Source organism: Pristiophorus japonicus, chromosome 27 (assembly GCF_044704955.1).
Source record: "Pristiophorus japonicus isolate sPriJap1 chromosome 27, sPriJap1.hap1, whole genome shotgun sequence".
Classification (NCBI taxonomy): domain Eukaryota; kingdom Metazoa; phylum Chordata; class Chondrichthyes; family Pristiophoridae; genus Pristiophorus; species Pristiophorus japonicus.
Window position 1 is genome coordinate 8,224,580 of NC_092003.1, and position 14,278 is coordinate 8,238,857.

Below are 14,278 nucleotides of genomic sequence, written 5' to 3' on the forward strand. Positions count from 1 at the left end.
TAGCAACGTCATCATAGATGGCCCCTCGAACGAGGATGACTTGCTTCCACGTGAGTTCACCGATGTTCCAGTGAAGGACCCGATGTTCCAGTCCTGAACTCCAATTGAACATAGAAAATAGGTGCAGGAGTAGGCCATTCGGCCCTTCGAGCCTGCACCGCCATTCAATACGATCATGGCTGATCATGCAACTTCAGTACCCCATTCCTGCTTTCTCTCCATACCCCTTGATCCCTTTAGCCGTAAGGGCCACATCTAACTCCCTTTTGAATATATCCAACGAACTGATCTCAACAACTTTCTTTGGTAGACAATCCCACAGGCTCACAATTCTGAGTGAAGAAGTTTCTCCTCATCTCGGTCCTAACTGGCTCACCCCTTATCCTTAGACTGTATGACCCCTGGTTCTGGACTTCCCCAACATCGGGAACATTCTTCCTGCATCTAACCTGTCCAGTCCCGTCAGAATTTTATATGCTTCTATGAGATCCCCTCTCATCCTTCTAAATTCCAGTGAATGTAAGCCTAGTCGATCCTTCAATGAAGGACCCGATGTTCCAGTCCTGAACTCTAATTGAAGGGTGGAAGATGCCTGTGGGTGGGTTTTGTTAACGTGGGGTGACCGTTGCACACCAGCCACCACACGGGCTTGACAGAGCGAGGTCTTGGTCCAGGGGCAAGGGTTAACCAGGACGACTGAAGACCAGCTCTGCTGCACTGACCCAGTGCGCGCACATATCGCACAGTGTGGGCTGGGCCCTCGCCTCTTCTGGGCCCCGTACCCTCATTCGCCGCACCTCCGCCACGATCCCGCACCGCACCTCCGCCACGATCTAATACGTCAGTGTGATCTCCTGGACTAGTTTCGATCGCCTGGTTGGGTCGGAGAGGGCTTTTCCCAGATATTTTTTTCCCAATTGGGCTGGGTTTTGATCTCTTTTTGCCTCTCCCAGGAGATCGCATGGCTCCATGTGGGGCGAACTCTTCCACAATAGCAACCCATTGCTATTAAGAACGAATACAAAAGCAAAATACAGCGGAGGTTGTAATCTGAAAGGGGGGGAAAAAACCCCCCCAGAATTCTGGAAATCTCAGCAGGTCAGGCAATGTCTGTGGCGAGAGAAACAGAGTTGACGTTGCAGGTCTGTGACCCGACCCTTCGTCAGAACTGGCGAATGTTCCAAACGAACAGATTCTTGAGCACAGAGGGGGAGGGGAGAAAAGAACACCAGGGAAGGTTGTTGATCGGGTGGAAGGCAGGAGAGATTCGAGAGACAAAAGGGGATGATGGGCTGACTTGAGATGGTAATGGCTGGAGTTAGAAAAAGTGAGTGTCTCGATAGGGTGGGAATGGCGGGATAATTACCAGCTGCCTTTGGAGACAAAGAGAAAAAAAATTAGATACGATCACGAAGGAGGGGAGGAGCCAAATGTCGGCAGAGGTTATGGTCTGAACGGCTATTCAGAACTAGTTGGTTTATTAGCAAAAGGTTTAATAATCACACTACACGTTACCAGTTCATCCACCAGGCTCACAATCACCTGCCCCATCGTGGATTCCCTGAACCCAACTGGCCGGGGTTTTATTGAGTCTTGTGAACATCACGTGACTGGCTAAGCCACTCCCAACTCAACAGCTCTACAACTATTTTAAGTTGAAATTATGAATCAAGTGCCCCCTTATTAAAGGGGCGCTAAAACCGACAAATTAAACTTTTAACATTAAATGGATCAAACTTTGAATTTGGTTGCCGGGGGTGACGATGCACTCCAGACCCTCCGGCGCGGAAGGCCGCGAGCGTACTGGTACCGTGTGCTCCGTCTCCAGGGACATCCGGGCTCGGATGTAAGCGCGGAAGAGAGGCAGGCAGTCGGGCTGAACGACTCCCCTCGACCGCCCGCTGCCTGGACCGGCTGATGGCCCCCTTGGCCAGGCCCAGGAGCAGGCCCACGAGGCGGCCCTCGGACCTGCCCGCTCCCCTCCGCACCGGGTGCCCACAGTTCTACAAACCTGTGAGCATACTCACCGGTGCATACGTTAGAGTTGACCTGGGCAACTCCTGCACAAAAGGCCAAAAGCTCAAAATAGCAGGAGAGCATTCGGTGTTTGCAAAGTTGGGAAATGAGGTGAGACCTTGCAGCCCACCGGCGATTTGAGTTGTGGAATAGTTCACCAGAGAAGGCTATAGGAGCGGATAATATAAATTGACTACAGGGTCTGTGTGTTTCTGGAGCAAGAGAGAAGGGATTGAAGGGTCTGGTGAGAAGATTGCGACTATTTCTGGAGCAGGAACGGCTAAAGGGAGCTTTAATCGAGTTTTTTATGGTTTTGCCCTCTTAACTCTGCTTCCTCTGGTTGGACAATCAAGTGACGAGGGCGGGGATCATCAAAACATAAGAATCAGGAGAAGGCCACAAGGCCCCTCATACGCTCTGCCATTCAATGAGATCACAGCTGATCTTTGACCTCAACTCCACTTTCCCGCCCGATCCCTTGATTTCCCCCAGCGTCCAAAATTCTATCGATCTCGGCCTTGAATATACTCAACGACTGAGACTCCACAGCCCTCTGGGGCAGAGAATTCCAAAGATTCACCACCCTCTGAGTGAAGAAATTCCTCCTCATCCCAGTCCTCAATGGCCGACCCCTTATCCTGAGACTGTAAAGCGCCTGGGGGGGTTTCACTACGTTTACGGTGCTAGAAAGTACAAGTTGTTATGTAATCCCTGACTGACACCTGCTGCAATCGGTCTATCGGATGAGATGTTAAACCGAGGACCTGGTCTGCCCTCTCGGGTGGACGTAAAAGATCCCACGGCCACTATTGGAAGAAGAGCAGGGGGAGTTCTCCCCGGTGTCCTGAGGCCAATCATCACAGGCAGTCCCTCGGAATCGAGGAAGACTTGCTTCCACTCTAATAGTGAGTCCTTTGGTGGCTGAACAGTCCAATACGAGAGCCACAGTCCCTGTCACAGGTGGGACAGACAGTGGTTGAGGGAAGGGGTGGGTGGGACTGGTTTGCCGCACGCTCCTTCCGCTGCCTGCGCTTGGTTTCTGCACGCTCTCGGCGACGAGACTCGAGGTGCTCAGCGCCCTCCCGGATGCACTCCCTCCACTTGGGGCGGACCGGTCTTTGGCCCAGGGACTCCCAGGTGTCGGTGGGGATGTAGCACTTTATCAGGGAGGTTTCGAGGGTGTCCTTGTAACGTTTGCACTGCTCACCTTTGGCTCATTTGAGAGAGAGAGAGAGAGAGAGGTGGGTGGGTGGGTGGGTGGGTGGGTGGGAGAGAGGGAGGGGAGAGAGAGAGGGAGGGGGGTAGAGAGAGAGAGGGGGGAGGGGAGAGACGCGGGGCGCCAAAGCGAGTGAGACTCGGGCGAGTAAGGGCCCCGCACACAGTAGTAGTGTTGAACTCACGGGGAGGCCGGGACATTGACCGGTAATGTTTCTGATTAATTCATTGTCGCAGGTTGGTGACAAGCTGCCCTCCATTGATGTTCATGAGGAGGACCCCCATACCATCGTCAACATCGCCAAGCTCTTCGAGAACAAGAAGGGCGTTCTCTTCGGCGTCCCAGGAGCCTTCACTCCAGCCTGCAGTAAGGTAGGTGGCAGTGGTCCTCTCCCTGTGGTGCCAAACCTCTCTCTTCCTCCCCCCCCCCCCAGCAACTTTCAGTACACTCGCTTGATGGGCACGGTACCCACCACCTTCAACACTCTCTTCCCTCCACCACCGGCGCCCCCTGGCTGCAGTGTGCACCGTCTACAAGATGCTCCGCGGCAACTCGCCAAGGCTTCTTCGGCAGCACCTCCCAAACCCGCGACCTCTACCCGCCTAGAAGGACAAGGGCAGCAGGCGCACGGGAACACCACCACCTCCACGTTCCCCTCCCAGTCACACACACACACCATCCCGACTTGGAAATATATCGGCCGTTCCTTCATGGTCGCTGGGTCACAATCCTGGAACTCCCTCCCTAACAGCACTGTGGGAGCACCTTCACCACACGGACTGCAGCAGTTCAAGAAGGCGGCTCACCACCACCTTCTCAAGGGGCGATTAGGGACGGGCGATAAATGCTGGGCCTTACCAGCGACGCACACATCCCATGAATGATTTTGTTAAAATTACCATCTCTCCAGTCCTCTCCAGAGCCTGGGCTGTGTACATCGAGAGGCTATTGGATATGGGGAGTCACCGAGCAAACCTTGCGAGCTCCGGTTTTTAGACAGCATCGATCACTTCGCGTGATGTTTCCTCCTCCGTAGCATCGCCCGTCTCCGCCCCTGCCTCAGTTCATCCACTGCTGAAGCCCTCATCCGTGCCTCTGTTACCTCCAGACTTGACTCTTCCAATGCACTCCTGCCTGGCCTCCCACATTCTACCCGACGTAAACTAGAGATGATCCAAAACTCGGCTGCCCCGTGTCCTAACTCGCACCGAGTCCCGCTCACCCATCACCCCCTGTGCTCGCTGCCCCGTGTCCTAACTCGCACCGAGTCCCGCTCACCCATCACCCCCTGTGCTCACTGCCCCGTGTCCTAACTCGCACCGAGTCCCGCTCACCCATCACCCCCTGTGCTCGCTGCCCCGTGTCCTAACTCGCACCGAGTCCCGCTCACCCATCACCCCCTGTGCTCCCTGCTCCGTGTCCTAACTCTCACCGAGTCCCACTCACCCATCACCCCCTGTGCTCACTGCCCCGTGTCCTAACTCGCACCGAGTCCCGCTCACCCATCACCCCCTGTGCTCGCTGACCCCGTGTCCTAACTCGCACCAAGTCCCACTCACCCATCACCCCCTGTGCTCGCTGACCCCGTGTCCTAACTCGCACCGAGTCCCGCTCACCCATCACCCCCTGTGCTCGCTGACCCCGTGTCCTAACTCGCACCGAGTCCCACTCACCCATCACCCCCTGTGCTCACTGACCCCGTGTCCTAACTCGCACCGAGTCCCACTCACCCATCACCCCCTGTGCTCGCTGACCGATACTCAGTGCCAGTTAAGCAACGCCTCGATTTCAAAATTCTCATCCCTCCATGACTTCGCCCCTGCCTGTCTCTGTAATCTCCTTCAGCCTCAAAACCCACTTCCCCCGCCCTCGCCAAGATATCTGCACCACTCTAATTCTGCCCTTTTGAGCTTCCCGGATTATAATCGTTCCAGCAATGGTGGCCGTGCCTTCTGTTGCCTGGGCCCCAAGCTCTGGAACTCCCTCCCTAAACCTCTCCAGCTCCCTCAGCACCGCCCCTCCGACAGCGCAGTGCGGCGCTCCCTCAGCACCGCCCCTCCGACAGCGCAATGCGGCGCTCCCTCAGCACAGCCCCTCCGACAGCGCAGTGCGGCGCTCCCTCAGCACAGGCTCTGGGAGTGTCAGCCTGGATTTTGTGCTCCAGTCTCTGGAGCAGGACTGGAACCCACAACCTTCTGACTCTGAGGGAGAGATCCGATTGGGGTCCTTGCTGAAAACTTCGGGGAAAGCGAGAATTCCAAAGGTGGTGGACCCGGATGCCCCTCGCTGTACAGCGCCATTCTTCCCTTTAAATGGGCCTAGGTCTGGCTGGGTCGGCTCGCTGGATCTTGTAACTTTCTTCAGGCGCTTCACTAACTCTGTTGTGTTTTTTTTTAAACTTCCAGACCCACCTGCCGAGCTACCTTAAATTTCGTGATGAACTGACGAAAAAGGGAATTGAAATTGTCGCTTGTGTCGCGGTCAATGACTCCTTTGTCATGAAAGCATGGGCAGCGGAAATGAAAACCGAGGGAAAGGTAGGCTCTGTCATGTGTCGTGCATGGATACTATTGGTACTATATCAAGGGGTGCCACCAGAGGGCAGCGCAGTGGGAGACTCGTAGGTTACTTGTACAGGTGTGCCTGGCCTAGTATAAAAGGCAGGCCATCAGGTCTGATCCTCACTCTGGGTCCAGGGTCGCTACAGTACAAGTCCAACACACTGCCTCCTGGAGTCATTGTTAGAGCATCCAAGGACACAACAGGTTCAGCCACGAGAGGCGCGAGGTTATTAAGCTTCGTCCTGTGACCGTGACCATCGCCATCACTGGCAGTCCCTCGGAATCGAGGAAGACTTGCTTCCACTCCAAATCACTCCTTCGGTAACCGAACAGTCCAATACGAGAACCACAGTCCCTGTCACAGGGTGGGACAGACAGTGGTAGAGGGAAGGGGAGGGTGGGACTGGTTTGCCGCACGCTGCCTGCGCTTGGTTTCTGCACGCTCTCGGCAACGAGACTCGAGGTGCTCAGCGCCCTTCCGGATGCACTTCCTCCACTGAGGGCGGACTGGTCTTTGGTCCAGGGACTCCCAGGTGTCGGTGGGGGATGTTGCACTTTATCAGGGAGGCTTTGAGGGTGGTCCCTTGTAACGTTCCCTCTGCCCGCCTTTGGCTCGTTTGCCGTGAAGGAGTTCCGAGTAGAGCGCTTGCTTTGGGAGTCTCGTGTCGGGAGCTGGTCGAGTGTGGCCAGTGTATGCACCGGTGAGTACGCTCACACAGGTTGGCCGAGCAGTTGAGTTGGGAGGGGCTTAGCTGGTCACGTGATGTTCACAAGACTCAATAAAACCCCGGCCAGTTGGGTTCGGGGGATCCACGATGGGGCAGGTGGCCGTGAGCCTGGTGGATGAACTGGTAACGTGTCTTGTGATTGTTAAATCTTTTGCTAATAAGCCAACTCGTCCTTAACAGCAACGTGTTGCTGTGAATTCTTAAGCAAAGAAGTCACGCGGCAAATACATTAGACGGGTAACCGAGGGGCGGGAAAGTGGAGTGGGGGTCGAAGGTCAGCCATGAGCTCATTGAAGGGCGGAGCAGGCTCGAGGGGTCAATTGGCCGACTCCTGCTCCTAATTCTTGTGTAGCGCCCCAATGTCCACCTCCGTACCGAGGACACCAAGCTGTGAGTGCCGGGGTGGGAGGGGAGCGGTGGGTCTGGAGCCGGATGCCTTGCGCCTCGGTTTGCCTGGCTGTGGTTGTGTGGGACTAATACCTCTCGTGCTCTCTCTCTCCCTCCCTCACCAGGTGCGGATGCTGGCTGACCCCACCGGAGCCTTGACACGGGTGAGTCCAGAGCCCGTCCCTAACCGCAGGCGGGAAACGCGGCCACCAATCTGCGCACAGCGCGCTCCCGCAAACAGCACTGTGTGATGACGATCAGATCGTCTGGTTCTGCAGATATTGATTTGAGGAATAAAGTTGGCCACAACAGCGGGGAGAACTCCCCTGCTCTTGCAATCGTGGCCGCGACATCTTTAATGCCCACTGGAGAGGGCAGACGGGGCCTCGGGTTTAACGTCTCGTCCGAAAGACAGCAGCTCCGACAGTGCGGCGCTCCCTCCGTGCCGCCCCTCCGACAGCGCAGTACGACACTCCCTCAGTACTGCCCCTCCGACAGCGCAGTACGACACTCCCTCAGTACGCTCTCCCTCAGTGCCGCCCCTCCGACAGCGCAGTGCGGTGCTCCCTCAGTACTGCCCCCTCCGACAGTACGGCGCTCCCTCAGTACTGCCCTTCCGACAGCGCGGTGCTCCCTCAGTACTGCCCCTCCGACAGTACGGCACTCCCTCAGTGCTGCCCCTCCGACAGCGCAGTGCGGCGCTCCCTCAGTACTGCCCCTCCGACAGTACGGCGCTCCCTCAGTACTGCCCTTCCGACAGCGCGGTGCTCCCTCAGTACTGCCCCCTCCGACAGTACGGCGCTCCCTCAGTACTGCCCTTCCGACAGCGCGGTGCTCCCTCAGTACTGCCCCTCCGACAGTACGGCACTCCCTCAGTACTGCCCCTCCGACAGTGCGGCGCTCCCTCAGTACTGCCCCTCCGACAGTGCGGCGCTCCCTCAGTACTGCCCCTCCGACAGCGCAGTACGACACTCCCTCAGTACGCTCTCCCTCAGTGCCGCCCCTCCGACAGCGCAGTGCGGTGCTCCCTCAGTCCTGCCCCTCCGACAGTGCGGCGCTCCCTCGGTACTGCCCCTCCGACAGTGCGGCGCTCCCTCGGTACTGCCCCTCCGACAGTGCGGCGCTCCCTCGGTACTGCCCCTCCGACAGTGCGGCGCTCCCTCGGTACTGCCCCTCCGACAGTGCGGCGCTCCCTCGGTACTGCCCCTCCGACAGTGCGGCCCTCCCTCGGTACTGCCCCTCCGACAGTGCGGCCCTCCCTCGGTACTGCCCCTCCGACAGTGCGGCGCTCCCTCAGTACTACCCCTCCGACAGTGCGGCGCTCCCTCAGTGCCGCCCCTCCGACAGTGCGCCGCTCCCTCAGTACTGCCCCTCCAACAGTGCGGGGCTCCCTCAGTACTGCCCCTCCGACAGTGCGGCGCTCCCTCAGTACTGCCCCTCCGACAGTGCGGCGCTCCCTCAGTACTGGGACTGATTGGAAGATTGGGGTGGCGGGAGATCCAAACGCAAGGGAATACAATCCATTTATGAAACCCGCTCATGGTTTAACAGTCTTAGCCCACCTGAGCGAGCTGACGGCGGGGGCGGGGGGAGGGGCCTCTGTTTAACCGCGCAGCCGACAGTCGGCCCAACCTTCGCTCCGAAGACAATCCCTCCATCTCTGGAATCTACCTCGTGAACCTTCTCTGAGCTGCCTCCGATGCAAGTGTACCCCTCCCTCCAGGCAGGGGGGGGTGGTGTGCGATCTACCTGCTGCCCGTACGCTAACCTTCCCTCCCTCTCTCTACAGGCCTTGAATCTAGAGCTGGACAAGGAGCAACTAATCGCCGCGCTGGGGAACAAGCGATGCAAGAGGTACAGCTCTCATTCTTTCTTCTGCGAGTCTCGCCTTCGGTGTTTCCAGACGAGGGCAGGGCCGCGTTGCCTGGCTGTTACCCCTTCCCGCCCCCCTCCTTCACCCCCCCCCCCCCCCCCCCCCCATTGGAAGTCCATGGTGGGACCTTTTGTTGGACTGGTGCATTATGAGGCTGCTTGAGGGACAACCACATGTAAGGGTGCCCGGCTTCTGGGCCATGCCCACGTGGGGCTGTACCTGGAATGTATTTGCTTCATGCGTTCTTTGCTTAAGAATTCATAGCAACGCATTGCTCTTAAGAACTAGTTGGTTTATTAGCAAAAGGTTTAATCACACGACACATTACCGGTTCATCCACCGGGCTCACAACTGCATACCTCATCCCCCGAACCCAACTGGCCGGGGTTTTATTGAGTCTTGTGAACATCACGTGACTGGCTAAGCCCCTCCCAACTCAACAGCTCTACAACTATTTATTTTAGATCGCACTTTTAAATCCAGTGCCCCTGTCTTTTAGTGAGGGCGCCAGAACCCACAGATTTCCAAATTAACTGGGAACTTTACATAGAAACATAGAAAATAGGTGCAGGAGTAGACCATTCGGCCCTTCGAGCCTGCACCGCCATTCAATGAGTTCATGGCTGAACATGCAACTTCAGTACCTCATTCCTGCTTTCTCGCCATACCCCTTGATCCCCTAGTAGTAAGGACTATATCTAACTCTATTTTGAATATATTTAGTGAATTGGCCTCAACAATTTCTGCTGTAGAGAATTCCACAGGTTCACCACTCTCTGGGTGAAGAAGTTTCTCCGCATCTCGGTCCTAAATGGCTTACCCCTTATCCTTAGACTGTGACCCCTGGTTCTGGACTTCCCCAATATTGGGAATATTCTTCCTGCATCTAACCTGTCTAAACCCGTCAGAATTTTAAACATTTCTATGAGGTCCCCTCTCATTCTTCTGAACTCCAGTGAATACAATCCCAGTCGATCCAGTCTTTCTTGATGTGTCAGTCCTGCCATCCCGGGAATCAGTCTGGTGAACCTTCGCTGCACTCCCTCAATAGCAAGAATGTCCTTCCTCAAGTTAGGAGACCAAAACTGTACACAATACTCCAGGTGTGGCCTCACCAAGGCCCTGTACAACTGTAGTAAAACCTCCCTGCCCCTGTACTCAAATCCCCTCGCTATGAAGGCCAACATGCCATTTGCCTTCTTAACCGCCTGCTGTACCTGCATGCCAACCTTCAATGACTGATGTACCATGACACCCAGGTCTCGTTGCACCTCCCCTTTTCCTAATCTGTCACCATTCAGATAATAGTCTGTCTCTCTGTTTTTACCACCAAAGTGGACAACCTCACATTTATCCACATTATACTTCATCTGCCATGCATTTGCCCACTCACCTAACCTATCCAAGTCACTCTGCAGCCTCATAGCATCCTCCTCGCAGCTCACACTGCCACCCAACTTAGTGTCATCCGCAAATTTGGAGATACTACATTTAATCCCCTCGTCTAAATCATTAATATACAGTGTAAACAGCTGGGGCCCCAGCACAGAACCTTGTAGTACCCCACTAGTCACTGCCTGCCATTCTGAAAAGTACCCATTTACCAAATCAACAGCTCGACAAACCTGTGGGCATACTCGCATGTGCACACATGACATTACCGGACATTGATCAGGAGCAGATACTCTCGCGTTCTTTCTCCGCCTTCCTGTCCCGTGCTGTACCTGCCCTGGGAGTGTTTGATGGGACAGTGTAGAGGGAGCTTTACTCTATCTAACCCCCTGTACCTGCCCTGGGAGTGTTTGATGGGACAGTGGAGAGGGAGCTTTACTCTGTATCTAACCCCGTGCTGTACCCGCCCTGGGAGTACATAAGAATTAGGAACAGGAGTAGGCCATCTAGCCCCTCGAGCCTGCTCCGCCATTCAACAAGATCATGGCTGATCTGGCCGTGGACTCGGCTCCACTTACCCGCCCGCTCCCCGTAACCCTTAATTTCCTTATTGGTTAAAAATCTATCTCTGTGATTTGAATACATTCAATGAGCTAGCCTCAACTGCTTCCTCGGGCAGTGAATTCCACAGATTCACAACCCTCTGGGAGAAGAAATTCCTTCTCAACTCGGTTTTAAATTGGCTCCTCCGTATTTTGAGGCTGTGCCCCCTAGTTCTAGACTCCCCTACCAGTGGAAACAACCTCTCTGCCTCTATCCTGTCTATCCCTTTCATTATTTTAAATGTTTCTATAAGATCACCCCTCATCCTTCTGAACTCCAACAAGTAAAGACCCAGTCTGCTCAATCTATCATCATCAGGTAACCCCCTCATCTCCAGAATCGGCCTAGTGAATCGTCTCTGTACCCCCTCCAAAGCTAGTATATCCTTCCTTAAGTAAGGTGACCAAAACTGCACGCAGTACTCCAGGTGCGGCCTCACCAATACCCTGTACAGTTGCAGCAGGACCTCCCTGCTTTTGTACTCCATCCCTCTCGCAATGAAGGCCAACATTCCATTCGCCTTCCTGATTACCTGCTGCACCTGCAAACTAACTTTTTGGGATTCATGCACAAGGACCCCCAGGTCCCTCTGCACCACAGCATGTTGTAATTTCTCCCCATTCAAATAATATTCCCTTTTACTGTTGTTTTTTCCAAGGTGGATGACCTCACATTTTCCGACATTGTATTCCATCTGCCAAACCTTAGCCCATTCGCTTAACCTATCTAAATCTCTTTGCAGCCTCTCTCTGTCCTCTACATAACCTGCTTTCCCACTAATATTTGTGCCATCTGCAAATTTTGTTACACTACACTCTGTCCCCTCTTCCAGGTCAACTATGTATATTGTAAACAGTTGTGGTCCCAGCAACGATCCCTGTGGCACACCACTAACCACTGATTTCCAACCCGAAAAGGACCCATTTATCCCGACTCTCTGCTTTCTGTTCGCCAGCCAATTCTCTATCCATGCTAATACATTTCCTGTAACTCTGCGTACCTTTATCTTCTGCAGCAACCTTTTGTGTGGCACCTTATCGAATGCCTTTTGGAAATCTAAATACACCATATCCATCGGTACACCTCTATCCACCATGCTCGTTATATCCTCAAAGAATTTCAGTAAATTAGTTAAACATGATTTCCCCTTCATGAATTCATGTTGCGTCTGCTTGATTGCACTATTCCTATCTAGATGTCCCGCTATTTCTTCCTTCATGATAGCTTCAAGCATTTTCCCCACTACAGATGTTAAACTAACCGGCCTATAGTTACCTGCCTTTTGTCTGCCCCCTTTTTTAAACAGAGGCGTTACATTAGCTGCTTTCCAATCCGCTGGTACCTCCCCAGAGTCCAGAGAATTTTGGTAGATTATAACTAATGCATCTGCTATAACTTCCGCCATCTCTTTTAATACCCTGGGATTCATTTCATCAGGACCAGGGGACTTGTCTACCTTCAGTCCCATTAGCCTGTCCAGCACTACCCCACTAGTAATAGTGATTGTCTCAAGGTCCTCCCTTCCCACATTCCCGTGACCAGCAATTTTTGGCATGGTTTTTGTGTCTTCCACTGTGAAGACCGAAGCAAAATAATTATTTAAGGTCTCAGCCATTTCCACATTTCCCATTATTAAATCCCCTTTCTCATCTTCTAAAGGACCAACATTTACTTTAGTCACTCTTTTCCGTTTTATATATCGGTAAAAGCTTTTACTATCTTTTTTTATGTTTTGCGCAAGTTTACTTTCGTAATCTAACTTTCCTTTCTTTATTGCTTTCTTAGTCATTCTTTGCTGTTGTTTAAAATTTTCCCAATCTTCTAGTTTCCCACTAACCTTGGCCACCTTATACGCATTGGTTTTTAATTTGATACTCTCCTTTATTTCCTTGGTTATCCACGGCTGGTTATCCCTTCTCTTACCACCCTTCTTTTTCACTGGAATATATTTTTGTTGAGCACTATGAAAGAGCTCCTTAAAAGTCCTCCACTGTTCCTCAATTGTGCCACCGTTTAGTCTGTGTTCCCAGTCTACTTTAGCCAACTCTGCCCTCATCCCACTGTAGTCCCCTTTGTTTAAGCATAGTACGCTCGTGTGAGACACTACTTCCTCACCCTCAATCTGTATTATAAATTCAACCATACTGTGATCACTCATTCCGAGAGGATCTTTTACGAGGAGCTCGTTTTATTATTCCTGTCTCATTACACAGGACCAGATCTAAGATAGCTTGCTCCCTCGTAGGTTCTGTAACATACTGTTCTAAGAAACAGTGGGACAGTGTCGAGGGAGCTTTACTCTGTCTCTCACCCTTTATTTTGCGAGGCTGTTTTCTCTCTCAGGTTTGTGATGTTGGTGGAGAACGGTGTTGTGACAAAGATGAACGTTGAAGAGGACGGGACTGGTCTCTCCTGCAGCTTGGCCAACCATGCCATGGAATTTCTCTGAGCAGTCTCCAGCAGCTTGTTCCGTAGCGCGCAGCGTGCAGTCAGTGCCTGCTGACCGTGCCTGGAACCCAATGTTGTGTGTGATCTGCTGAGCGTAACCCGATATTAAAGTAATCATAAGTGCACGGACTCTGCATTGGCTTCCTCCTCGTATATGAACATTTTCTGGTTGGCACCCAGCACGAGACACGTTTCACAAAAAAAAGGCTCACATTAATTGGCACCTTTTTTTTTTCTTGTGTTTTTTTTTCCAATCTGGCCTTGATCGGGCCCTTGCAAACCGAGAAGGACCATCATCGCCTCCCCTTTCCGCCCCCCACCCCATCTTTTGTCCTCCCTCCCTCTCTTTCACCCCCCCCACCCCTGCCCACCACGGCCCTGGAGTCTGCGGTAACCCAAGATTTGGCTCCGGGGCCCAGTGCCGTGAGCAACCGCTCCCAGGGAGGCAAAATCCTTGCGTAGGCCCCCCGTCACAAAACTGCTTTCAAACAGCTTTCATTTATCAGTTGTGAACGTACCGTAAGGAGGGATGGAGTTTGATTTCAACCGACAGTCAAGATTAAGAACTTGCCAATTAGCAGGCCGCTCGGCCCCCCCTCGAGCCTGCTCCACCATTCAATCAGATCACGGCTGATCTCCCTGATATGTCCTTACTGCACAGTATAAATGCACACGAGTCCCAGGCTTGAGAGAAGGTCACTCTGTGACCAGTTACCTTTATTACCAAGACCTCAAGTGATGAAGGTGGGTGGAGCTTCCCCTTTTATACCTGAAAGTCCAGGTTAGGAGTCTCTCCCACAAGTTCGCCCCCTTGTGGTCAGTGTTCTCAAGGTGTACAACTTAGGTCAGTTTATACATGGGTTACAATGCTGGTTGAATACATGACATCACCACCCCCCCCCCCCCCCAAAGTCTTATTGGGATCACCGGTTGAGTCTCTCTGGTGGTTTACGCTCCCTTGTAGAGCGCCTGAGTTGGGGCTCCGGTTGTTGGGCGCTGGCCTGAGTGTCTGCTGTTTGCGGTGCCTCAGGCCTGTCCGGACTGCCCACAGTGA

General features: G+C 53.5%; 1 protein-coding gene across 1 annotated transcript in view; it reads left to right on the forward strand.

Moving 5' to 3' along the window:
• Nucleotides 1-13,347, forward strand: part of prdx5 (peroxiredoxin 5) — a 37,115-nt gene extending 23,768 nt beyond the window's left edge. Inside the window, exons 2-6 of the mRNA XM_070868222.1 lie at nucleotides 3,469-3,603; nucleotides 5,638-5,769; nucleotides 7,034-7,072; nucleotides 8,698-8,762; nucleotides 13,120-13,347. Of these exons, the coding sequence (XP_070724323.1) occupies nucleotides 3,469-3,603; nucleotides 5,638-5,769; nucleotides 7,034-7,072; nucleotides 8,698-8,762; nucleotides 13,120-13,225 (477 nt within the window). The 3' untranslated portion in view covers nucleotides 13,226-13,347. The remainder of the gene's footprint in view (nucleotides 1-3,468; nucleotides 3,604-5,637; nucleotides 5,770-7,033; nucleotides 7,073-8,697; nucleotides 8,763-13,119) is intronic.
• The last annotated feature ends 931 nt before the right edge of the window (nucleotides 13,348-14,278 follow it).